The 25,873-nt window shown below is 51.1% G+C and overlaps 1 protein-coding gene across 1 annotated transcript; it reads left to right on the forward strand.

Annotated features, from left to right (window-relative positions):
* The first annotated feature begins 16 nt into the window (after window positions 1–16).
* On the forward strand, window positions 17–25,873 carry TATDN2 (TatD DNase domain containing 2). The gene is given in 8 exon segments (XM_077751481.1): window positions 17–404; window positions 517–933; window positions 7,675–8,172; window positions 16,367–16,596; window positions 16,598–17,147; window positions 21,556–21,683; window positions 23,174–23,357; window positions 23,736–25,873. Coding segments are annotated over 7 exon segments (2,142 nt in total). The 5' UTR covers window positions 17–404; window positions 517–522; the 3' UTR covers window positions 23,877–25,873.

Below are 25,873 nucleotides of genomic sequence, written 5' to 3' on the forward strand. Positions count from 1 at the left end.
CGCCGGGTCCGGCCCTGCCCTGCGGCCCGCCCTGGGCGTACAGGGCCTCTGGGCCACGCGCCCGCCCAAAGGCTGCGGGTCTGGTCGCCCTGTGCGGACCCTAAAAAGCGCCTTGTAGTCTTTTGAAGCGCCTTGACATCTCGGAAGGGCTCTGTATCGCAAACTAAATCGAAGCGCTTTGTAATCCCGGAAGCGCTTTGACATCTCCCTAGTAGCGCTGTGCAAGCTGAAGCGCTTGGCGATCGCGGAAGCACGTTGTGGGTTTGGAAACCCAACCGACGCCCTCCGTAAATCTTGGATCGTTTTGACTAAGACGAAGCGCTTTGGAATCGCGAACAGTCGAAGCGCGTTGGCATCTCCGAAACCTTGAGAACTGTGATGGGCAGTGGAAAGAAGGGGGAAAGGTCAGTGAGGCGCCTGGCTCTGACCTGGCTGGCCCTCCTCCGGGGGACCTTGGGATGGCGGGGGTCTGCGGAGGGGCGGTGTAGGAATCCAGGCCCCCTCTTCACTTTGCAGGTGCCCATGGCGTCGGAGCGGCGCAAGGTCAAGTACCACTGGAGCAGCACTTCGGAAAGGTGTCCCCGCAAGCGCAGCTGCCTCCGGGAGCCCGGTGATGTGGCCCCCTCCAGCCGGTCAGCTCGTAGCTCTGCACCGCGTTCAGGAGGGACCGGCAGCCCCAAGCGCCTGAAAGCCCAGAAGCAGGACGATGTGGCCTGCACCCCGAGGTTGCCCTGGGGCTCTTCCAGCCGCAGAAATTCCTCCTCCTCTTCCTCCTCGCATTCCTCTGGCCCAGGTGTGGGCGGGGCTGCCTCCAAAGGCTGCCTGATTCGGAGCACACGGGGATTCCTTTCCTCCGGAGGATCCCCCCTTCGCTCTGCTGACTCCTCTCTAGAAGAAATGGCTTCTCTGGAGGAGGAAGCCTGCAGCCTTAAGGTAGGTGGCTCGGGAGCCTTGCAGTCGGTGAGGCCCTTCCACGTGGCTTGAGACTAAAAAGAGTCATGTCTTCAGAGATCTCTGGGGGTCTTCCCAGGTCTACCTAACAAACTCGGAAGACCCAGCAGCTGCTGGTCGGGGGGGGCGGGCGAACGTGCCCTAGAGAGGTAGCTTTCAAACTTGGCAGCACTTTAAAACTCTCTGGGAAGCTTAAACGTGCTTGCGCCTGTTTCTCATTCTCCTTTAATTGGGCTCTTGGGCCCGGGTGTGGCCTGGGTTTCCAGATTTTTAAATGCTCCTCTAGTAATTGTAGTGTGCAGTTTAGGTTGAAGGCTCGCTGGGTTAGAAGGTGCACGGCAAGTTCAAGAGACACCGCCGTATCCATTTCGGTTGTGAATGTAAGGAATGGCGCCCTTGTGCTTTAAACCTGAGTCACAGAACGGAGAAGAAGAATTTGTTCTTGGTGGGGATTTCACCAGAGTTAACGGTTCCTAGCACCTTGGGGTTTTGCTTGGTGGGTTAGGGTAGAGTTGCTTTTGGAGCTTAAATATTTAGCTCCGCATTAGAACCATGCAGGAGCGCTTCTCAGACGAGGTACATTTCATCCACTCCTTCATTTTATTTATATTAACTTAAAAAAAGACGGATAAAATTTTCCCAGTCCTTTTTTGAGAGGGTGGGGTGGTGGTGAGGGAAGGTTGAACATGCATCTGTGAGACATAGAAGCAAATGTAATTTGCTTCTCTCACGGTCCGCTGCTTCCCTGGTAGAGCGGGTGAGCACTAGCTAATGTCACCAACCTTAGCGTGAGCTTCACCCTCTCTTCCTTCCAGGCAGGTTTTGAACAACTATTTATCGAGGGCCTAGAGTGTCCCAGGCAGTGCTCTACTTGGAACAGAACAGAGATCACCGCCCTCTTAAGAGTTTGCATTCTAGGTTTGCAGCTCTGGGCCTTAGAAGGTGAGGAGTTGTGTTCGGAGAGGAGCGGAAGGAGAGCCTCAGTTGGGTGAGATGGCTTCAGAGAAACGCATCTTACAGAAAGGAATCCGAGGCAATAAGGAAAGTGGGTTTATCTGTAAACCTTGGCTCGGTGGTTAAGTTTCGTGGACCTGAGATCTAATGAACCCCCGCGGGTCCCTTAGGTGAAGCGCGCCAGGTGTTTTCACCGTGCGCCTCACACAACTCTTGTGTGGCACATGGGTTTTTTCTCTTTTTTTTTTTTTGATGACGATTTCAGATTCTTCCGTCTTGGGCATGAGAATGCATATTGAACAGGATTCAGATGTAAATCAGGTAAATAGCAGGCTCGGCCTGTTCCTCCTCGGCCTGTTCTTTTAATCTTGCCACTAGTCCTTCTTGACGCTGTTCACTTGATTTGGGCACAGCATAAAATAATATCAGTTGATTTAAATTTTACTTCAGTGACAATTAGAGATAGAATGAAGCCTTTCAAGAGGGGCTGGAATCTCTGCTCTTTCAGTCGCGGCACATCCGGCTCAAGCCGTCCTACAGATTTGAAGGTAGAGCGCTTCTGATCCAGGTGGGTCTAAGCTATCAGGGCCCCATCTTTATCTCATTTAGGGCTAAGGGGCCTTCTTGTGCCAAAAGCTATTTAATGGTTAACTGTGGAGCCAGGAGTAGTCGGGTCCTGTCTCGGAAGCCGTGACGTGAGTGCCTTGCCTTTAGTCCGTAAGCTCGTGAGGGTTCCTGAGGGCCGGGCACTCTGCTGGGTCGCGGAGCCATGGGATGGCTTCAAAGGAGCACCTGTCCTGGGGGGAGGGCTTGAGAAGTCACGAGACGGCCTCATGATGTGCTTGCTTGTGGAGCTTATGAGCCCAGGATGGAGGCTGGAGACGAGGTGGGGGCAGGTCTCAGCAGGGCGTCAGTAGCCAGGGGACTTGGGATTTTATTCTGAGCCATGAGAGGGTTCTGGTGGATTCTATCCGTGAGGAAGGCAGATTAGCATCTTTGAGAGGTCACTCGTGTTCCCTGAGGATAGAATGGCAGGGTGTTAACTATTAATCTGAATTGTTCCTCTCTCTGGCCCTGCTAAGGGTTGTCCCTATAGTGTTTGCTAGTTTGGAAACAAGGCGTGATACTGGCCTCGCGTTGATGACTTACAAAATGCCTTTCTTATTTCCCTCTCAGTCTACACCTCTTCCCCTCTGGCTCTGCGGTCACGTCCAGCTTTCTCATCGAGTGAGTCCTAAGTCCTGTCAGCAAGCACAGCCCAGCGGCTCTCACAGGGAAACGACACGTTTTCCCCCCAGGGCCTTCTGAGATCGCCTTCCTTTCCACTACCTGTCCACCTCTTCTGCATTTGCCCTGTAAACTTGGAGGGGTATGTGCTTGGCTGTGTGTGGGGGGGTCCCTCATCGCCTCTCTCACCCCAGCTTCAGCACTGAGGCCTCAGCCAGGTCACAGAATAGTTACCGGGGAACCTGTTTGAGTCTGTTCTGGCTGCGACAACAGCGCCGCAGATTGGGTAGCTTATAAACAGCGGAAACATATTTCTTACACTTCTGGAGGCTGGAAGTCTGAGATCAAGGGGCCAACATGGTTGGGTGAGGGCCCTTTTCTGGGTTGCAGATTTCTCCTAATGTCTTCACATGGCAGAGGGGACAGGGGAGCTCTCTTGGGGCCTCTTAGGTGAGAGCACTGGTCACATTCACGAGGGCTCCGCTTTCATGACCTAATCACCGCCCAGACGACCTGCCTCGCACCATTACCTCGGGGTTAGATTGCAGCATAGGCATTTGGGGGGCTGGGGGGAGGGACATGCAGACCATAGCTAGATGGGGCTATTTGTAATCACTAGAGACTTTTGTCGGCCAGCCTCTTCTCCTTCATTCCTTATTAGCTCTGGGACAGCTGCCGGAGAGGTTTTCTCAAATTCTAATGGGGGCCGAGGATGTTCATTTATTCTGTAGAGAAGGTTAAGTTTATCTGTTGTGAGCACCTTCACCTACCTGATAACTTAGTCCGTAGTATGACCCGTCTAAATTTCTACTTTCAACTTCGGGAAGGAAGACTGGAAGGGAAAATTTGAGCTTTTACGAGGTGATAGACTTTCATCAAATACGGTTTTCAACGTTTGACCCGTAAGCTCTCACATAATCCTGAGAGTCTCGTGAAATAGTATTATCTTTACATGTCCGTTAACAAATATTTACATATCGATAAGCACAAGTGTGTAGGGGCTGGGAGAGGAGGCTAAGAAACATTAAGTAACTGGCCAGGCCGTGCAGCTCGTATGTGGCGGAGTCTGCGCTATAATCCCAGACCGGCGGGACTACAGAGCCTGGGTTCTCTCCCGTCCGGCCCTCTGGAGCACCTGCTCTGTCCTGGCCCAGGATTAGAATGAGGGGTGGAGAGACGAAGAGGCCAAGATCCTCCCCTTCTGCGGGGTGGCACAGCCCAGACACAGGAAGCCATTGTGTGTCTTGGCTCTCGACTGACACAGCTTTCGTGTGTGATCGTGGTTCCTGCATCCCGACCCAGCAGATGTGCAGAGCTGGGCGGTAGTCCGTGCCAGGGGCCGGAGGTGCAGAGAGCGAGGCTGTGGTTGCGGCACTGGCCAGTCCTTCAGCACCGAGCGTGGTGTGGAGTGTTGTAACAGGGGTATTTGAAGTACCCGGAGTCAGAGCGGTGAATGACGAACCCTCGAGAAGGCCCTCACGGAAGAGGTGCCCATTAGAGTTCTGACGGGCAGGGAGGAGGGTAACGGTGTGTGTCCAGAAAGTGGCAGCGAGGGCTGCTGGCCTGAAGCTCTCGGGACACTCCCGGTTCCCGAAGGCCCTCGCTTCCGTTGGCTCCAGCACCTTTCTCCATTCCCGGGCACCTGGGTGTGTGGAGAAAGGGGGCGATGATGCTGGAAAAGAAGCCTGGGGTCGAGCCTGCGAACGGCTTCTGATGCCCTGCTCGGGAGCTGCGGATGTGTTCTGTGGGCAGATGCGGAAGCACTGATGGGGTTTAAGCGGAGGCGTGAGGTCGCCAGATGTTAGAACTCCTCTGGGCGCCTGGAGGAGGGACGGGAGGGACTGGGCAGGAAATGTCGCCCTTGGGCACGCTGGTGAGGACAAGGCCTGGAACACATCTCTCTCGCCTCCTCCGGAGATGCATAATTCACCAAGCCGAACCGCCAGGAAGAAGGAACCCTCTCCTTTAAGAAGCCAGGTTGTTGGCCTTTTCTCTTGAACTTCCTACCTAATCGTTGCCTTTAGAGCCTCCTGTCTACTTCTGCACGTCTTCGGTCGAACCTGGATCTACTTCGGGTCCTCACGGTCTTTGACATCGCGGCCTTTGCTACTGTTTCTGAGTGTTCATATTTTTGCTCTTCTCCCTTGGTTTCCAGGATGTTAGGGGGAATTTGAGTTTGCCTCCTGGTTCTGCCACTTACAGGCCATGGCAGTTTCCCTCCCTGAACAGGAGGGATGACAGCTGTGGCAGCTCTGGGGACTGTCAGCCCACAGGGAAACATGTAAGGTTCAGCTCTGTGAACTCTGAGTCCACATGAAAACAGAAGGTGTGTTCTTCGGATTCTAACCCTTTTTTCTCCCACAAGGATAGTCCCGGTCTCCTTTACCGGGGCTGGCCAGACGGTGGCCCACAGGCTACGTGTGGCCTGCTGGGTCCTCGGAGTATCAAAATTTTGGAAATTTCACATTAAAATTCTATGCCTCCTGGCTAGACCTCTACCTTGAACCGGGCACTTGAGTGCCCTTCTCCATCCCTCCTTTCCACGTGTTATTTTCTCTCCGGCCCTGTTCACCCTCTACCACATACATTGCCTTTCTTCGGGTTTTCCCTTTGCCCACCAACTAGAATATGAGGTCCAGCGAGCAGGTGTGTTGCTATGTTTTATTGAATGCTTAACCCCCAGATGCAGAAGTATGCCTCAACAAAAAAATTGCTGACTGGATAAGACAAATGAGTTAACTTTGAGATTTCTTGTTTTCCTCGGAAAACGGGGATCTGTAACTCCGGGTCTGTACTTCCAAGCGGCGGTGTCAGGTTTGAAATGAGGAGCCGTGACCCTTCAGAAGGTACAGGGGCCCCTCTCCTTGCTTTCGGCCTTGTCCTTCGGTGCCATCCTGTACCTGGCCTGGGCCGGGGATGGGAGGGCGAGGAAGAGGGGCAGCTGGTGGCCCAGGCAGAGGCGGAGAAGTCCAAGTAGGGATTTGGAACCTTCAAGGATGAGTAGTAGTTTGTGAAATGTAAAATGAATACTAAGGCAAGGGTATCCCAAGCAAAGGAGGGGAGATTTGCCCACAAAGGTATGTAAGAGGGCATGATGGGGGCCCTGGAGGCTGGCAGGTGGTTGGAGGTCGTGGTTGGAGGTGGAGGTGCAGACGGTGGAGAAGCAGGCTGGGAGGTTGTGGCTGTGCCCCATAAGACAAGCCCAGGCAACCTCCAAGGGTTTTTTTTTTTGTTTTGTTTTTTTTAAAATATTTATTAGGTTTTCTTAAATAAGAAAAGGTACCAAAAAATGGTTTATAATCTCCTTTCCCAGATAATGCCTGTAGACAATTAAAAAAAAAAAAATGTCTACCATGCTAGAAGATTCGGAGGTTCAAAATGAAAGTAAAAACCACCTTTCCTGTCCGTCTCCTTAAAGCCAGTAGACACCAGCAATTTGAGTACTGCTAGTAAAAAATATGCCACGTTACTGTCTAGATTTATAGACTTCAGAAGCCTTAAAAAAAAGGATGCATGTGCTTCTTGGAAAGAATTCAAATAATATGAGAAGTGAATAAATAAGAGGGTCAGCCTCTTTACGTAACCAGTCCCTTCCTGATGGGCAGTAGAGAAAAAGGATCAGCCACCTTCGTGTGGAGTTCTCGCTCTGTCTGTATATTTGAGAGGAATTTAATGCAAAGGAATTCGAAGTGCAAGATGTAGGGACTATAGAAGCCCTTGGGTTGATGGTCAACCCAGGTCCTAGCTGGGGAGGTTTGGACTTCACTGCTTTTGAGAGGATCCTAGAGGAAGATTTGTGGAGTGTTCTTACCCCAGGCCGGGATCAGACTGGATGCGTTTCACAGTAAATTAACATCGAGAACTGTGTAGCTGCTGGAATGAGTGAGTGCTGAGGGGAAGGAAAGAAGGAACTGAGACTTGACCTGCATCTCTGAGGAGATTTGAGGTCGGGGGTAGTTACAGCCTCTGGACGGACCCTGGTGCATTATCTGGGAGACCAGACACCTTCCAGCACCCAGGTTTTGATTTGGGGGAAGGAGTTTGCAGAGAACTTCGGAAAGGCTTGCACCCTGCCCTCAGGGGTCCACTGCTCCCTGGGCCCTTAGGTCTCCTTGACCCTGAGACGGGGGATTGGGCTAGCTGACCCTTTTGGTGCTGAAATTTTGAGCTTCTCTTTTGCCCATGCGTGTTCTGACGTGGGTGGTGGTAGTCCTTGGCCTCCAGGACCTTACCTTCTAGTGACTTTAGACTGTCTCTCTCTTGGTTCGTTCCTGCCCCCTGCAGTATGAGGGTATGACCTGATGAGCACTAGAAAGTGAGGAGTTAGAAACTGCAGCAATTCAGGCCCTTTTACAGTCGCACTTCTCAACAGGCCGGGGTGGAGCCCAGCTCCAGGAGAGGATCTTCGTCTCGGTCACCCTGCCTGTTATTGCTGCAGCCGCCACTGACTTCTGATTTGCTGAGGACTTGCTGTATGAAATTGCCCTTGGGACAACCCTTTCATGATCTGTGATTTTTTTTTTTTTTTCCCCTTGCTTCCAGGTTGATTCAAAAGAGAGTTCTCGTAACTCCACAAACTCTGAATTTGCAGCTGAAGCTGAGGGTCAGAATGACACAATTGAGGAACCAAACAAGGTGCAGAAAAGGAAGAGGGATAGGTTTCGAGACCAAGGCTCTACGGTGATCTACCTGAAGGCTCTGCAGGGCATCCTGGGAAAGTCGATGCCGAAAAGGAAGGGAGAGGCTTCCCCCAGGGCAAGCCCGAGCGCCGGCGGGCGTCCCAGCCGTGGAGAAGGGCCGGGGGCCAGGAGTGCTGCCGCGTCTCCTGCTCAGGAAGGGAAAGAGGCAGCCCCAGAGGTAAGAGTGGAGGAGGAAAAGGCGGAGCCAGAGAGGACCAGCTTCTGCGACAGGAGAGTGGTGATAGACCCCGAGGAGAAACCCAGCGAGGGGACACCTGGTGACCGCAGGACAGTCGTTGACAAGCACTCTCCCCCGCTGGGGTGCTGGGAGGACTCTGACGCTCACACGGAAAGCCAGAAGGTGAGTTGAGCCTACACCGAGCGTGCGGTTTTTAGTTCTTGGCCTTTGTAGTTTGATCCTGCGTGTTCTTCATTAAAAGCAGCACTTGACTTACCCAGGACCCCAGGACAAACTGATGACTGTCTTCTAAAATACTGACTTCCTAAGAAGTCTGGAGAGTTTCTAATACAGTGCTGGTTTTTCTTTCTTTAAGATTCTGTTTTTAAGTGCTCGCTGCACCGAACTTGGAGCTTAAAGCTCACAGCCCTGTGAGCCAAGAGCTGTACGCTCCCCTGACTAAGGCACCGGGCACCCCCACCTGTTTGTTTGTTTGTTTGAATTTAGAATTTATATGTTAGGATATGCGTGCCTGCCCTAACAAAATGGATAATGGCTTAAAGAAAATAGAAATTTGGCTTCAGGAGGATGGCTCCACACTTCCAGGGACCCTGGCGCCTGGCGTTGATGCTTTGCTCCCTCAACCCGGTTTCCGTCTGGTCTGAGGTGGCTACTCTGATGGGACCCTGCGTACATGACATTGACATTCTAGCCAGTAGGAAGCGGAGGAGAGGAGAGGAAAGGAAAGGACATGCCCTCTCTTTTAAGAGCTTGGCTCAGAAGTGTACACACCACTTCTGCTTTTATCTATTGACACAAATCCAGAAACCTGGCCAACACCTAGCTGCAAGAGAGTCTGGAAAACTAACCTTCATCCGGGAGATTGACACCCTGATCATACTGCTCTTGAAGGAAAGAACGGTATTGGAGGGAAACTAGCAATTTTAAATGCAATTTATGATCGAGGGGGAAAAGCCTTCCTCTGTTGTACCCATCTCTGCTTATCCTTTACCTATGGCTCTTGAATGGGAGCTCCTTGAACCTTTTTAACTCTTTCTTCTAGTACTTACCTCTGTATTTCTAAGTAAGCTTGCACTGTGTATTGATTTTCCAGTTGTAGACATCTGTGGATGTGCTACTCAAAAGCTGAGAATTTAGTGCTCTGCGCTAACTTCGGCACAGCTCCCTGTGCTGTTATCCAATTTCTGGCTGAATCTGTTGAAGATGTATTATCCCCCATTCCTAGCCCGAGTCATCTAGTATACTCTGATTACATTTTTGGTTTTCCTTTGTTGTAATGTTTATTTTTGGGAGAGACAGAGCATGAGTGGAGGAGGGGCAGAGAGAGAGGGAGACACAGAATCCAAAGCAGGCTCCAGGCTCTGAGCTGTCAGCACAAAGCCTGATTGTGGGGCTCGAACCCCCAAACCGTGAGATCATGACCTGATGATGCTTAACCGTCTGAGCCACCAAGGCGCCCCGGATTACGTTGTTATAAAAGTTTATCTTCCTTGGAGAGCATCACTGCCTTGTTTCTTCCCTTTAGTTTTCTCTGTACCTATCACTAACTCATCCTCAAACTGCTAGTGCCATAAAATTCTCCTCAATATTGTCAAAATATAAGTAATCCTGTAGTAATCCTGTATTTGCTTCTTGGAGGTTTACCTCCCTCAGTTGTTGCCTTAGAATTCCTTTTGTTTTTGCTTTCTTTGTGAGTAATTAAGGTGAGTGTATATAATATATACTCCCCACTCCATTTTTGATTTCTTCCCTTTCTTTTCTTTTCTTTCTTCTTTCTTTCTTTCTTCTTTCCATTGTTGACAGAGAGTGTGAGTGGGGAAGGGGCAAAGAGCAAGGGAGACCCAGAATCCAAAGCAGGCTCCAGGCTCTGAGCTGTCAACATAGAGCCCGACCTGGGGCTTGAACTCACGAGCCATGAGATCATGACCTGAGCTGAAGTTGGGCACTTAACTGACTGAGCCACTCAGGTGCCCCTGATTAGTTAATTTCCAAGAACACTAGTTGAACGTTTTGAGTATTCCTTTTTTAGAGCATCCTGTGGTTGTTTGAGATTATCACGCCTTGTCTCTTTGAGAATTGCTACAGGTTTGTTTTGAAGTTTTCTTCTGCTTTCTGTACTGCTTTTTCTTTGAGTTTCCTTCCATTTTTTCCCCCGAAGAATTTTGGTTTCGATCTTCCGTGGTAGGGCTCTCCTGGGATGTAGGTGCTGGCTGTCCGTATTTAAAGATGGAGCTTTTGAAAGCTGATTGGAAGTTGTAAGTGCGTGGATGGACTTATCAACTGCTGGCTTCAACACAGGGTGCCGACATTGGGTAATTTTGTGGGGGCCCCAATTGGGTCTGTGGCTTGATCGTCATAGGCTGGTCAGTGTCCCCCAGGGGAAATGCTCTCCTCCTCCACCCGGGAGGCGTATGTCTGGCGGCTGCTGTTCTGGGAGTCAGGTTGAGGGAGGTACCTGGGTTCTTAACTGTGCAGCGTGCAGTGGTCCCTCCCCCTCAATTGTGTGTCTGTTGTCCCTGGTTATTCCATAGTCTCCTTGGCTCAGCTTTACCAAGTATGAGAAAGTTCTAAGTACTTCGTATGACCTTAGCCTTTTGCTGGGTGGGAAAGGGTGGACCCACCTGCATAAGATGGGAGCGGGGAGCTGGGGACCTAACTTCACAGATTCTGGCTCCTCCTGTTTTCATCTCCAGCTTTACCTTCAATTTTAGCGCTCTGATCGCTCCAGTGCCTGAGTCTTTTCGGGGCCCTGTACTGTGGCTCACCCTGTTTCCGGGTGTTTCTCACTGCAGGCTTCGGTTTTGGCCCTCTGTGGTCTGCGTATCTGATAACTGTTCCTCTGTCTGCTTTCTGGCAGCCGATTTTTGTGTACTTTGCTGTTTATTCTATATCCTTTCTCTTTGTAGGTTTGTCTTCTCAAGTCATTTCCTATAATTTTCAAAGGGTTTCTTGGCAGGAAGGACAAAAACCACATGTGGTGTATTTAACGGGAAATCCCAAGAACAAGAGGTTTTATAACCTACTTTTTCCATTCACTGTATCACGGCTGTGTTTCCTGTCTGATGTTGATCATGATCTGTTGGGCGGCCTAAAATTCCTTCGTAGGGATGAACTTTCCAGACTGAAGTACCCAGATTTCTCTTGGTCAGTCTGGATATGTAGATTGTCCGTGTTAAGCATCCATGTGGAGGTGGCATGACCTGGTAGGTAGGCACTGAGTGCTGGCATCCGGTGATTTGGGTCATATCATGGCCTCCTGAACTGTGATCATGAGAAAGCCACCCAACCTCCGTGAGCCCCAGTTTCATCTGTGTACAAGTCACAGTTCTTGAACACTTACCATGGTTAACGAAGAAAAGGATCAGCAAACTCATTCTGTATTCTGTAAATGGCCAGAGAATGCCTTCGCTCTTGTGGGCTCTGTGGCCTCTGTTGGAACTATTCAGCTTTGCTGTAGAAGTGTGAAAACAGGCCATATTTAAGTGAACAGGCCTGGCTGTGTTCCAGCAAAACCTTGTTGACCCCAGCAGGCAGTGCATTGGACTTGGCTTGTGGGCCACAGTTGGCTGATCCGTGAACTAGTATGTGAAAACACTTTGTGCAGTGATAAGTGTATAGTAGGGCCTCAGTAAATGTTAACTTTCAAATTTTACCATGTTGGTGTGGACCTAAGGCAGTCTTGAATATAGGTAACCTTCCATTTTCTCGAAAAGAAGACCCAAAACCCTTTTCTTGGCCAACTTGACTGTATAAGCCTTTCAAGGACTTAGATGACATAATCCTAAGTCTGTTGATAGTATGTATTTGTAGTTACGCATGGTTTTTTGAGTTCATATATTTTCCACACTCTGCCATTTTTCCCACTCACGGATTTCGTTAAATTTTATTGAACCTTTTTACATGTCTTTGACATGGTGTTTGTTGTCACTGGAGTTCCTTTTTGAGTCCAGTAGTGTGATTTCCTGAACTTCCCTGATAATAAGAATGGAAAATCTGACTCAGGAGATCTGAGATGGGACCTGGGCATTGATGTTTGTTTGTTTATTTTAACATTTTTATTTACTTTTGAGCAGGGGAGGGACAGAGAGGGGGGAGACAAAGAATCTGTGAAGAAGGCTCTACGCTCTGAGCTGTGAGCACAGAGCCCAACATAGGGCTCAAACTCATGAACTGTGAGATCACGACCTGAGCTGAAGTCCGTGCTTAACCGACTAAGCCACCCAGGTGCCCCTGTGAATTGATGGTTTTTAACAAAACCCCCTGGAAGATAGAGGAGTTTGGGAAGCAGCCAGAGGATGTTATCCACCCTTATATCTGATTGGAATCGTAACTTATTGTTTTTTAAATGTTTATTTTGAGAGAGAACGTGAGTCGAGTAGGGGCAGAGAGAGGGAGAGAGAATTCCAAGCAGGCTCTGAACCCCCTCTCAGCATAGAGCCGAATGTCAGGCCTGAACCCACAAACTGTGGGATTGTGACCTGAGTTGAAACCAAGAGTCGGATGCTTAACTGACTGCGCCACCTAGGCGCCCCTTATTAGTTTTATTTTAAACTTTTTATTTTGGAAAATTTAAAACATTTATGAAAATTACCCATACACCCGTCCCTCATCTTCAACAATTAATTCACTGCCAATCTCGTCTTAGCTCTTTTCTCTGCGTGATTTTTTTTTTTGCGGGGGGGGGGGGGGCTTGGTTGGTGGTGGCCCTCNATGGGACTTGAACTCAAGACCCTGAGATTGAGTTGCATGCTCTACTGACTGAGCCAGCCAGGTGCTTCTCTCCACAAATTCAAAATAATTTTGAATCCCAAGCAAATCCCAATTACTGTATCATTTCAGTCATGAATATTGTGGTATGACTCTCTAAGTGATACAGGATTTTCAGAAAAAACACATGACAAATTAGACCACACACACACACACACACACACACACAGAATCCTTGATAACATCAACTATCCAGCCAGTGATCAAATAATCCTGTTCATTTCATGATATTTTTAGTTTGTTTAAAAGAGTATCGAAATAAGAGCCATATGTAGCAATTTCTAAATATCTCAAGTCTCTTAGTCTCTGTAGATTCTCATCCCTTCCCATTGTGTTATAATTTTTTTTTGTTGTAAAAAATAGGGCCATTTGCCTTGTAGTTTTCTGCAGCTGAGAGATTGTGCTGATGGGATGTGGCACTTTTTGAATCTGTGTATAATTCTGTCCTTGGAAATTTATCCCAAGTTGCAAATAGCTGTTCCTATCACAGTCTAGCAGTTTGTGGTTCATTTTTTCTGGACGTGTATTTTGGGATCGCCACAATGTAACAACCTCTGATTATTTTTGAGGTTACTTTCTCAGTAAATAATCTCATGATTTGAAACTAAAAAACAAAAGGTATTTAGTGAAAAGTAGCTTTCCATCCTGGTCCTGTTACCCTGTTTCTCCACCTGGGTACCACTTTGTAAGTTTCTCAAGTATTTTTCTTTTTTTAAACTTTTTTCCTAATGTTTTTATTTATTTTTGAGAGACAGAGCGTGAGTGGGGGAAGGGCAGAGAGAGAGGGAGACACAGAATCTGAAGCAGGCTCCAGGTGCTGAGCTGTCAGCACAGAGCCCGACGCGGGGCTCAAACCCATGAACCACGGTATCGACTGGAGCCGAAGTCCGATGCTTCACTGACTGAGCCGCCCAGGTGCCCCTCAAGAATTTTTCTAATGTCTCCTTATGTGCAACCATTTACTGTATTGCTTTTTAAGAGTGATATTTAAAAAACAAAAAGTGATCTTAAAAAGGTTTGTTGAAACCTTGATGTTCAGCGAGACTGTGAGGTCCTATCCTCCAGGAGTAAAATCTGGTACATCTCTTTGCCTAACTCCACCCCTCAATTTTAAGAAATGAATTTAGGAAACCTTTCTATAAGCATCCAACAGTAGCTTGCTTGAGGTCTGTTTGGGGCTATTTGTCCCCCTCTCGTAAAAGAACGTACATCTCGTAATACAGGAGACTTTGTAAGAACTTGGATATCAAATGATGCCCCCTTTCTGAGGGATCATCCTTGCAGATAAAACCTTAACCTTCTGTTGAGGTGCTTTTTGTAACTTTAATCAGATTAGTTATTTAAAAAAACAATGGCAGAATAACTTTAAAGAGCTGGATTGCAAAGATGTTAATTGCATTTGAGAACGGCTTTAACTTTCAGGTGCACGTATACAAAAGTAATGATTCCAGTGTGTCTTCTTGGAAAAAAGGGGGAAAAATTGTCAAATTCTGGCAAGACTGCAGTTTTTTATTGTCTGCGTTGGTGGAAGTTTCCACCATAATTAAGATGGTTTTTGAAGGATTATTTTCCCTTAGAGATTAATTTGTAGAAAACTTCTTATTTTTTAAAGTGAACTCTGCTTGCAACCCTGAGATCAAGAGTCACACAGGGGCGCCCGGGTGGCTTAGTCGGTTAAGCGTCCGACTTNATGGGAAATTTTGAAACATATTCAAAGTAAATGGACTAGTATAATAAATCACCCAGTTTCAGGATTTCAAATTAAATGTTAAATATTAGTTGGGGCCCTGGGTGGCACAGTCATTTAAGTGTCCAACTTCAGCTCCGGTCATGAATTCATAGTTTGTGAGTTCAAGCCCCACGTCAGGCTCCGTGCTGGCAGCTCAGCCTGGAGCCTACTTTGCATTCTCCTCAGAGCGTGTCTCCCTCTCTCACTGCCCCTCCCACCACTCACACTCTGTTCTCTCAAGAATAAACATTAAAAAAAATGTGCTGCAATTTAGGTTATCTTGTATCTTTGAAAAGATTCTTGTTTGGCTATTTCTGTTATTCATGGAGGGAACAGCAGGAAGAAAATCTAAAGCAGGGAAGTGTCCTCTGGGAAGTTTATAATTCATTAACACATTTGCCACCAATGTTTGTTTCCTTTCGGAGAGTGGGTAGCGGTGTGGAAGGTTAGTATCGACAGTAGAAACAAAAACATTTTTTTCCCCATTTTAAGGAGGTAATCAATTTATCCATCATACTTCTTCATAGTAAATTTTTTGTTATGTGAATTGTCTTTGCTTCTACAAGCATTTTCAGGAAAAGAAAGGCCTTTGTAAGGCCTGTTGTGCTGCTCACGCTGTCGGGTCCCGGTGGGTATTGGGCTTCGTCAACCAGAAGAAACGAGGAGCCTTCAACAGTCTTTTTTTGCATGAGCTGAGATCTGTGTGTTTACTGTATTTCTTAAATCTGATTTGTATCAGAGTGACATGGAAACTTGCATACGGATTCTTTGGGACCCTGTTGGATGAAAATTTTTTCTCTTAGGGTGGGGTAGCCTTAAAAAGCCCCCAGTTGCTTCCAGAAGCTACATTCAGGGAGCATTGCAGAACATTTGTTCTGCAGATTCATCAAATACTTGTGAGCACATCATGCTGGGCACTGTTGTGTTTGGGAGCCCGGAGTGAAGAGAACTAGACCTTTCTGAGCTCGGGGCCTTGTGTTCTGCGGGGCTGACCTGATGTGAGGCAACGTGTAGCCCATGCGCTTAGCATCGCGTGTAGCGGCTCAAACGAAATGTTGGACGTGGCTCTCAGTTTTGCTAGTGAGGAATTCAGAAAGGTCTAGACGGGGCAGGTCTGGCTTGCGGGTGGAGGTGGTGTTCTGTCATGTGCCTCTGATTCCGTTATTGGGGGGCCTGCGGTCCAGAAAGTGTGTCGGGGCGGGAGGGTCGAGATCCTTGCGGGCGCGGCTGGCGGTCGAGGCTGGCGCCTGCCTGGGACCTTCTGGGGGCTGGCTTCCCCGTGAGGCGCGAGCGGTGGGAACCCGACGGGGGCTGCCAGGCTCCTCCCACCCAGCCCGGGGCGTTGCCCAGCGTCCCTGCTGCTGTGCTCGCCGGCTGTTCTCGCGAGACCCACTGGGTTGGCTCAGGTTTGAGGGGAAGGGGCGGGTCCCCGACGCCGCCTCTCCGTGGGGAGCAGCGTGACAAGGATTTGCAGTCACGTGACAGCGCTTCTGCACTTGGGACGTAGTGGAGACCCGTTAGAGATGAGGGCTGCCCGGCGCCGCCTTTCTCTAACCCCCAGCTCAGCGGGGGCTCGAGAGAGCGCCTTTCTCCGGAGGGAGGGACGGCCAGGAAGGGGGCGCGGGCACCGCAGCCCCTCTGGGGACGGCAGTCTGAGCCTGTGGAACCTGCTACGGCTGCTTATAGCTGTGACCTGGCTCCCGTTCTAGAAATGACGAGGAACCCAGGCGGCAAAGGCAGCCGGCGCAGAAGGATCGCCAGGGCCGGGAGGACCAGCCTGAGTTTGTGTCCTGCTGGCGAGGGCGTGCGAGGGCTGCCTGCGTGCGCGCCGCGGCTCACGCGTTGTTTGCTTCTCTGCAGCCTGGGGAGAGGGACGTGGTGGTGGAGCGCGCCTCTTCCGGGAGCGACTGGTCTGACGTGGACGAGGTCTCCGCAGTCCGCTTCTCTCAGGAGGAGCCCGGCTCGCCGAAAGTTCCAGAGCCCGCCGCCTTCCCCGCCGACTATGTCATGTACCCGGCTCACCTGTACAGCAGTCCGTGGTGCGACTACGCCAGCTACTGGGCCGGCAGCCCCAAGCCCTGCGCCTTCCCGCCCCNGGAGCACCTCCAGGGACCAGGGGGCGGCCGAGGAAGGCACGTCCCAGAGCTCCCGCTCGTTCCACTTCTCCAGGAGCCCAGAAGAGGCGAAGGAGGAAAGAGGGCTCCAGGAGGAGACGACAACGCGTCCCTGCGGAGGCCACGCGGCCGGCCCCCTGCCGAGGAGCCATCGGGGGTCAGGCCTGGAAGAGGGGTTCATCGATACCCACTGTCACTTGGACATGCTGTATTCCAAGTTGTCTTTCAAAGGGTCCTTTACCAAGTTCAGAAAAATTTACAGCAGCTCCTTCCCTAAGGAGTTTCAGGGCTGCATCTCTGACTTCTGTGATCCGCGGACGCTGACCGATTGCCTGTGGGAGGAGCTTCTGAAAGAGGACCTGGTGTGGGGGGCCTTCGGCTGTCACCCGCATTTCGCGCGGTACTACAGCGAGAGTCAAGAGCGAAACCTGTTGCAAGCCTTGAGGCACCCCAAGGCCGTGGCGTTCGGGGAGATGGGCTTGGATTACTCGTATAAGTGCACCACGCCTGTCCCAGAGCAGCACAAGGTAACCAGGGGCCCTGTCGCTTGCGCACGGTTTTAATTCTCTGTCAGGTGTTGAAACTCAACATTGAAGGTTTCTCTGCTTTCGGATGGAGGGAATTCAGAGCCCCTTAAAATGTAATTGCTCTTGTCCGGAGCGCCCAGATGTCACTTGTGAAATGCTTCGCCAACTATTTCTTGACACTTTGTTGTGTGGGAGAGGGGCACAGGGGCTCTGTGACATCTTGTGGCGTGATAGCAATGGCGAGGCATACGTTTTTCTTCTGGGGAAGGGACCAGTTTTGTTTAAACTCTATTTTTAGTCTGGTCCTAAGGTTGAGTATGTTTGTAGCAGGATATTCTGAACATACAAAAACGTGTAGAGAAGAGAATTTCCCATCCCACCGGAGATGACGACTGTTACTCGTCTTAGTCCATCCCCCGTCCAAGTATCTGCCCCTTTGAGCACAGGCATTGGACAGAGGAAGGGTGGTTCGAGTATTTGACTGGAAGTTTCTGATTTGGGAAGGAGCAGGTCAAGAAGAAAGACCCTCCCGCCTTGTCACTGCTCACACTGCCAGGCTGCATTTGTCGTAGAATGTGTTGTGTGCTGTGTCCCTGCTGATGCCTGATCGGCTGGGTCTGCCTGCCCAGTGCGCCCCAGGCCTTGGTGAGAGGGCGCGTGGACGCCAGCCTGGACAGAGCTGGCACGTCGGCTTTCCCTTTGGTGCTGTCCCCTGCCCGGCTCGGTCGACCTCGGCCGTGCACTGATGCTGTGCCCCGTTGCTACATGCATCTGTGAGTAACGGTGTGAATTAAGAGGGAATCTTCTAGAGTCGGAGCATCTGTGGTTAATGGTGTGAATGAAGAGAGGGAATCTTCTAGAGTCAGAGCATCTGTGGTTTATGGTGTGAATGAAGAGAGGGAATCTTCTAGAGTCAGTCTCTAGAGTCAGTCAGAGGTTTCTTAGTTTCCCTTGACCACACAAAAAGTTCAGAGAAGGTGCGGTACCCTTCTGCCTAAGCTGAAGACTCTAGACCTTTATACACCTTTCGGCGAAAGAGATTCTGGTTTGAATACAGTTGCCCCTGGCAACTGACACGCATGCAAGGCTGAAGAGTTAATTTACCTAAGAAACAATTTCACACGTTCAGATGCTTCCGAAGGATCTCTAAGCTAAGTTTTCTAGGACCTGCTAAGGTTACTAAATTTGGAATAGGTTGATTTTGACTTGATCTGTTTTCAGACAGGTGGGATTTTATTTGTGTGAATGTTCTTTTTTTTTACTTGATCTGGTGAGTTTCTAGTGTAAATAGTGTTTCTGTTCAGAATTAGGTGTGTCTTACACACCACCTCTTGTGTGTCCATACTTGGGTTTCACTAACACTCGGAAGCTTGCAGTGTCTGGCTTGCGGCAGTCATAAACTAGTCAGAAGTGCATGGAAGAATAGCTGAATCTGAAGACGGGAAAACACAGCCTTTTAAGAAAGAAATATTTGGCTTTCCTGGTTTGTTTCTCTGGCTCAGGGCAGGTGTGGTGTGGAAAGAGGAACAGTTGAGAAATGCATGCACTAAGGCAACTGGAAGGAGGAAGAACAGTGTTGTATTTAGTTGTATAGCTGGTGTTGATTGAATGCCTGCTGTGTGCCGAGAAATATACCAAGTATTTCACGGTAACTTTTTTCCCTTTATTAAGTTACTACGGTAACGGGGCGCCTGGGTGGCTCAGTCGGTTGAGCACCCAACTTCGGCTCAGGTCATGATCTTACAGCTCGTGAACTTGAGCCCCGTGTCGGGCTCTGTGCTGACAGCTCAGGTCCTGGAGCCTGCTTCGGATTCTGTGTCTCCCTCCCTCTCTCTGCCCCTCCCCATCTTGCTCTCTGTCTCTCAAATGTTAAAAAAAAAAAAAAAGTTATGGTATCAGATCTGCATGTAGAGGCACATGGGGCGTGCTGCACAACAGACTGAACTTGAAGGTAGTAGCAGAGGGCGATAACTAGAATCCTGTGGATAACATCTGGCTGGGTGAGAGGGGACTCAGGCCTGGAAAGTGGTGATTCAGTGGAAGTACATAGCTGGCAGCAGGAGGGGGAGATAAAATATTTGTGTAGAACACTGTGACCCCCAGGCTGGATGGAGGAAGTGGATGCCTTGTTCTTGATGTAAATCGACACTCAGGCACCAGAGTGAGACGTGGTGGGCCCTAGCAACTACACCACTTAGACGTCTGGCAGAGTTGCATTTGCCTAAAAACAGAGGGGTTGACAAGCTCTTGAATATTTTACCTTCTGAAGGGAAGAAGATACACTGATGGAAGAAACCATATCTGGCTAAGCGATAGGTTTGGTTATTAGAGCTTGGTTTCTGTTACCTAGTATTTTCTGGAAGGATTGGAAAACAGAGGAAAGCAAAAGAACTGGGGGAAAATTCGGTAGTTACCCTGCTACTCAGAGTGAACCATTGTTAACTTTTTCCTTGCTTCTCTGTGTGTTGTAGATTAACTCTTGAACTTCCCATTTGACCCCTAAGAGCTGGGGTCCTGGATAGCTCAGGTGAGAGTTGCACCCATCAGCCAGTATGACGCTCTTGGTGTCTGGTTTCAGAAGCCACGGAGCTTGGACTGGCCTTCCCTCCCTGGGCTGGCCGATCCAGGCGGTTTCTGCCTCCAGTTGGGTTTGACTGAAAGTCATTACTGGGGAACTGAGTACGCAAGAGCCGCCTGGGCCACCCTAGGAGACACTGACCGACTCAGGAGTCCCTGGAAATGATGGGTCCACAGGGAGGACGGGAGCTCATGCAGGCGGAAGAGTAATTATGCTGGGTCACTAGCTTCCCTGCACTCCGTCTCCCCACCCCCTTGCTTGTCATCTGGGTCCCCGGTGGCTTTGCCCCAGCCACAGGGTCCTGCCTTCTAACACGTCTTCTCCCGTCCGCGCATTTTCAAAATTTGGATGTTTTACAAAACGTTGTGTTTTCAATGTTCATGTCCCTTGTCGCATTGCAAGGGACGAATGGCACGTCTAACAAGGACCTGTCCTAGAAGCCTATGTCCATGCTTCTAAAAAAAAAAAAAAAAAAAAAATNAAAGATTCGTTTTTAATGTTTTTTCCACTTCTGAAAAGGTTCTTCTTTCACATATATTTTGAAAAAAATAGGTTTTTTATAACCGCTTTGTAATATTCTACCCAAAGGCTATAGTTTACCCTTAGGACTAATTTTTTAGGGGCAGGAGTTATGCCTTCGAATTAGAATTCCTTGTGACCTCCTGCCTCGGTCGGGGTCCAGGGAGGGCAGCTGTGTCGGGAGGACCCAGCCGGCTGCAGACACGGGGCCAGACCACCTTTCAAGCCGCTACCAAGTGCTCTAAGATTTTGGTGTCTGTGGCCCTTTTTCCTTTTGTTGAGAGCACAGGTTAAACGAGAATGACCCCAGAATGGCATTGAGTCAATGTCCCTGAGAAGAGGAAGCCCAAGCGCTAGACTTGCAGATGGCGTTCTCAGGTGAACGTTACAGGACCCAAGCTACCAACAGTTTACTGGCTGTTAAAAATGCAAACATGAATTCTATTCCACAGTTAAAACAAAAAAAAAAAAAAAAAAAAAAAAAACAACTCATGGAAACATGAAGTTTAAGATGAGGTCATGTGTTTATGATGAGTTCATACTGGTGTTCTCTTCTAAAGCTAAGCTCGTTAGAGGAAAGGATAAGTTCAGCTCCTTTTCACTTCAATTATTAATGTGTAGTTTACTAGCGGTTTAAAGGTGGCTAGAGTTTGTTGTCGTTGTTGATGTTTTTTAAAGGTTAAAAGATGAAAGGTAGTGTCTCCATAGGTATTCATCTAGAAGGGTATCTGATTTTGGTTGAGTAAAGAAAGTAAGTTGGAGAAAATACATGTTTTTATTCTGGCAAATATTTGAGCACCTTTTGAGATCCAGGCATTGTGCAGGGGTGTGTGTGTATATGTGTGCGTGATCACCAAGAGGTGATTACCTCTTGGGAGTAGGAGTAGAGATGGGGACAGTGAGGGGAAGGACATTTAACTTCTACTTGATGTCCCCGCGCCCCGCCCTGCCCTCCCCACTTAAGCACTGCATGGTGGGTGCTCTCTGGAGTGCTGGGGTTCAGCTGTGCATTGTGACGTTCCAGCTTCCAGCTGTGAGTCCCTTTTCCTCTCTCGGAGCCTCCTTGTCTTCAACTGCATCAGGCTAACAGCACGCCTGCCCCAGGGTGCTTGTGAGAATCACAGGTTATGCTACAGCTGACGAGCTCTGAGCGCTCCCTGTGAGTAAGCACCCAGTATGCGTTAGGTGGCGTTACAGTGCGTTATATAGTCTGCGGAACGGGGTAGCGGGGTGCCCGTTGGTCTGGGTGTGCTCGAGGTGACAGGCTTCGAGGTGGCTCTAACCCACAGCTGTCCCTGTGCCTCCCCCCAGGTGTTTGAGAGGCAGCTGCAGCTGGCCGTGTCCCTGAAGAAGCCCTTGGTGATCCACTGCCGGGAAGCCGACGAAGATCTGCTGAACATCATGAAAAAATTTGTGCCCTCAGATTACAAGATCCATAGGTTAGAAGGCTGAGCTCCGTGGGCGGAGGAGAGGAGCGCTTTCTGGGGAGGGTGTCAGTTGGAGAAAGGAAGACTCGGGAGAGGATGATAAGACGAGGTCTTCACGACCGATATCTCTTCAAGAGATGGACTATTAGATTAAATCAAAGGCGGTTTCTGATATTTGACTGTTTTTTTTACTTACCAAATGGCAGTTTTGTGTGGTTCAAGCTAACAGCCTAAATCACCAGTGAGCAGGAAGGAGGCTTTCATGACCCCTGTCCCTGGTTGCAGGCTAAAATGGCGTCTGAGCGCTCAGAAATGAGGGCCCTTGATCTGGAGAGAGATCACTTGTGTCGTCCAGGGACTTAGCACATGGAGATCATTCCAGGGCACCTAAAAAATTCTTTCCTGTCTTGAATTTGAAAGTTCATTTTCCAGCCATTGAATTTCAGTATGCATTTCATCGGAATTGGCTGTAGGGCCTCAGTGAGGTAGACTCTTGGTCTCCTACTGCGTGCCCGTCCTGGGCATGGGCTCGGGGCCCCTGGGAGCAGCTGTGGAGGTTGGCTAGCGACTTCCGCAGAGCGCAGGGCTGAGGCGGGCGTGAGGTGCTGTGGGAGTCCGAGGAGGGGCCATTGGCTTAGCTTTGCTAGAAAGGGGCCAGGAGGTGATGCCTGGGGTGGCTCTTTCAAGATGGGTGAGATGGGTTCACAGAACACACGGAGCCTCAGGTGTGACAGTTGCTGACAGGCAGCAGAAGGCAGTGGGTCAGCAGCCAGACCGCTGCCTTTCCGGTGCCCAAGTGGAGCGCGACCTCTGACCCGTGGTCACACACCAGAGAGGAGGCCCCGTCCCTCGGCCCTTCCGGAGGGGCTGGCGGGCTTCTTGTGGCTGGCTTTGGGGGTGACTTTGAAGGAGGGCTAGTGGGGGGCAGGTATAGCAGGGCCAGGACGGCTCGGTGAGGTGCTGTGGCTGGCGGGAGCCCTGAGGGTCCAGACTGGTTAACAGTATAAAAGGGCCCTGAGAGCCTGACTAGATAACATGTTCAGAGGAGCTTTGCCTGTAGCCGCCTCCCTCCTGTCCTCACTGTTTTTGTTGGCTTCCAGTTCACTTGATTGCAGAGAAATCCGTTTTTTCTCTTGTAACTGTAATCATGGAGGCGCGCCGGGTTTTCATTCCCCTTCTCTTCTCGTGTTACAAGCGCACCCTGCCCCTCCCTGTATGGCTGCTCTGTGTTCCCTGTGGCGGTCACTTCACGTGGCCGTGTAGGATTGGGTGCTGCGACGGGTTGCAAGCCGGAGCCTCGGCTGAGAGTCACTTGGGTCTGTGCCGCGGTGCCCTTGTCTGGTTACCGTGGCGTCCCTCCCTTGAATGCGGCCTTCGTGTTCCTGGGCGTTCGTCCACGCGCCATCATTGGAAAGGGCCTCCCTGTCCTGGGGGGCGGGGGCTGTTGCGCGGGGGGGCTGCGAGGGGCCCTGATCTGGAACCGCCCCTCCCCTCCTCCCCAGGCACTGCTTCACTGGCAGCTACCCCGTCATCGAGCCCCTGCTGCAGCACTTCCCCAACATGTCTGTGGGCTTCACGGCAGTCCTGACCTACTCCTCGGCCTGGGAGGCCCGGGAAGCGCTGAGGCACATCCCGCTGGAGAGGATCATCGTGGAGACGGATGCTCCCTACTTCCTGCCCCGGCAGGTATGCGGGTCGTGGGGCTGAGTTGGGGCGGGGGTGGGAGGGGCGGCGGGGGGGGGAGGTTGGCNCCCCCTTGGCTGTGCAGATGTCTCCTTGTTGTCGCTCTGCAGAACCAAAAGTCTAGGGGGCTGAGAAGCTGAAGGGTAACCACTCTCTTCCAGGCAGTGCAAAGCCCTACCCTGTAGAGGGCAGTCCAAGGAAGCGTGGGACCCCGCTCACCCAGAGCCCCCCATGACTAGGACTCTCCCTGCACCTGCAGGTAAAGGGGTCTCTACAGGGCAGCCCCAAAGAGGTCCTCGCTGGGGAAGGGCCGGGGAGGGGGTCTGCTCGTGACCGCGCGCAGGATGCGTAGCGAGGCGCGGGATGCTTGGTGTCTTGCAGGTGCCCAGGAGCCTCTGCCAGTATGCCCACCCGGGCCTGGCCCTGCATACGGTCCGCGAGATCGCGCGCGTCAAAGCTCAGCCGCTCTCCCGCACCCTGGCCACCCTGCGGGAAAACACCAGCCGCTTGTACAATCTTTAAGCGGAGGGCGTGCCGTCCGGAGAACAAGGTCAGACTAGAAAAGGTCATAAAGATCGCATTGTAGGTTCTTGAAAAATCAGCACGAAGAGAGGTTTCTCTGCATTTTCTTACTGGAGAGACTATAGACCGTAGGGCGAGCATTAAGCCTGGCCCGTCTTGAGTGAACTTGCTTTGGGACCTTCTTTTCTCTTCCTCCCGCTCCAGGACGACCAGCGGCCTGACGGAGGATGGGCTGCTTTGCTCTCTGCGTGCATGTCCCGGGTCAGGGATGTGTCTGGAGGGAGCCCCTTGATGCGGAGGAAAGCAGGACAGGATGCTTGCCCTGAAGCCCAATCCTAAGGCTCCACTTCTGGCTGGGGGGGGCGGGGGCAGCGAGCTCACCTCTCTGAGCCCTGGTGCTCTGTAGCTGGTGGCAGTCTGCACAGATCCTCCCCGGCTCGCCGGTGCCTGTGGTCTCGGCTCCTGGTTCTCAGTTCGAAAGATGAACTCCCAAGCGGGATGCATCCCCGGGGGCCGTCCGCTGGAGCCCCCTCTCGGGAGTTTATGGTCCTGTGACTAAGAAGCCCCCCCTTCCTCGCCTGGATAACGCTTCAGGGTGGCTGTTTGTGCTCCTGCCCCGGCTCTGCTTCAGCAAAAGGATGGAAGACGGGGCCGCTGGTCCCACGCGTTCTTCCGCCGTCAGTGTGGAGGGGCGGGGGCCGCTCCCTGTGCAGGGGAGGTCCTGGCCAGTGGAGACCTGGATGCACAGGGGACTCCAGGAAGAGGCCTTTGGGAGAAAGAGGACCCCCGAGAAGGTGTTTCTGCTTACGCACGCCCCCCAGGGCTACGGCTCAGTTGTGTTCCCTGGGTAAGGGTTCCACGGGTGGCAGATGCCACCCGCTAGTCTGCTGTCGGGGCGTCCCAGCCGCCCGTTGCTCCATTTTTGCCCCATTCTCCTGGAACGCTGGACCAGGACTACTTCTGTTGCATCCCGTGTAACAGCCCCTGCGTGCCCCACCTCGGTTGAGCGGTAAACTGGTGTAGTTCTTCACAGCTGCGCTGGGGCTGCTCCGCCACGGTGTTGGCTCTGCAGAACAGCAGGCCTGGCGCCTCTGCCTTTCCGTGCCTCCCGGGGCTCTCCCTGCCTTTGCCGCCTCTGTGTCCTTCCTCCCACGCTGGAAGTGCGTGCCTCTCCCCGGAACGGTGAGAAGCGGTGTCATCACGTTCGAAGCTGTGCTCTGCCCCCTGCTGGTCTGTGTGTTACAGGCCCTGGAGGGTTATAACGGTCAAGGGTGAAGTGTGAGGACACTGTGCACTTTGTTGAAAACGATCCTTCACCGCCATCTCCCACGGGGAGACGGGACACCCTCCGTCCTTGTCTGCTTCTTGGAGGCCGGTGGCTTAATACGTAAAGTCCATCACTTGACGCCGGATTTCTCTAGGTTGTTTTGGAAAGTGTGTTTGAGCCTCGTAAGCTAACAGGGAATGGATTTAACATCTCCCGTCTGGTTTTTCTGTCTTGCCCCCATGCCCGCGTCACTGGCCTGGGAAGCAGGCCTCCATTCACTGTTGACCTTACATGGGTCAGCTGCGTGTCATCTGTGGGGAGGCGGGGCATACGCTTCTGCTTGGAGGACAGATGTCCAGAGCGCTCTCTTGTCACCCAAGTGACCTGCAGCCTGTACGCCCCCTTTACAACAGGCTTGTCAGTCCTCACTGCGCTGGGAGCGGACTGGTCCTGCGCTAGAGGCACATCCCAGCCTGTGCAGTCTCCCTGTCAGGGGGAAGCACAAGGTGCTATATGTACTGTCCTCTCTAGGATGTAAGACCATCACTTCTGTGCTGTGACACAGTGGGACACGACCCATGTGGGCGGTGAAAGCTGGTGGGCATTGTCTTTGACTTGATGGCTGCCTTGATTGTTCCCGCTGTGCTGCTGGAATGTGAATGCCTCTGTACGTCCCCTACCCCTGCCCCTCGTGGCCATCTCGTTCTGAAAATAAAGTCCTGGGTCTCCA

Source organism: Crocuta crocuta, unplaced genomic scaffold (assembly GCF_008692635.1).
Source record: "Crocuta crocuta isolate KB4526 unplaced genomic scaffold, BGI_CrCroc_1.0 scaffold69, whole genome shotgun sequence".
NCBI lineage: Eukaryota > Metazoa > Chordata > Mammalia > Carnivora > Hyaenidae > Crocuta > Crocuta crocuta.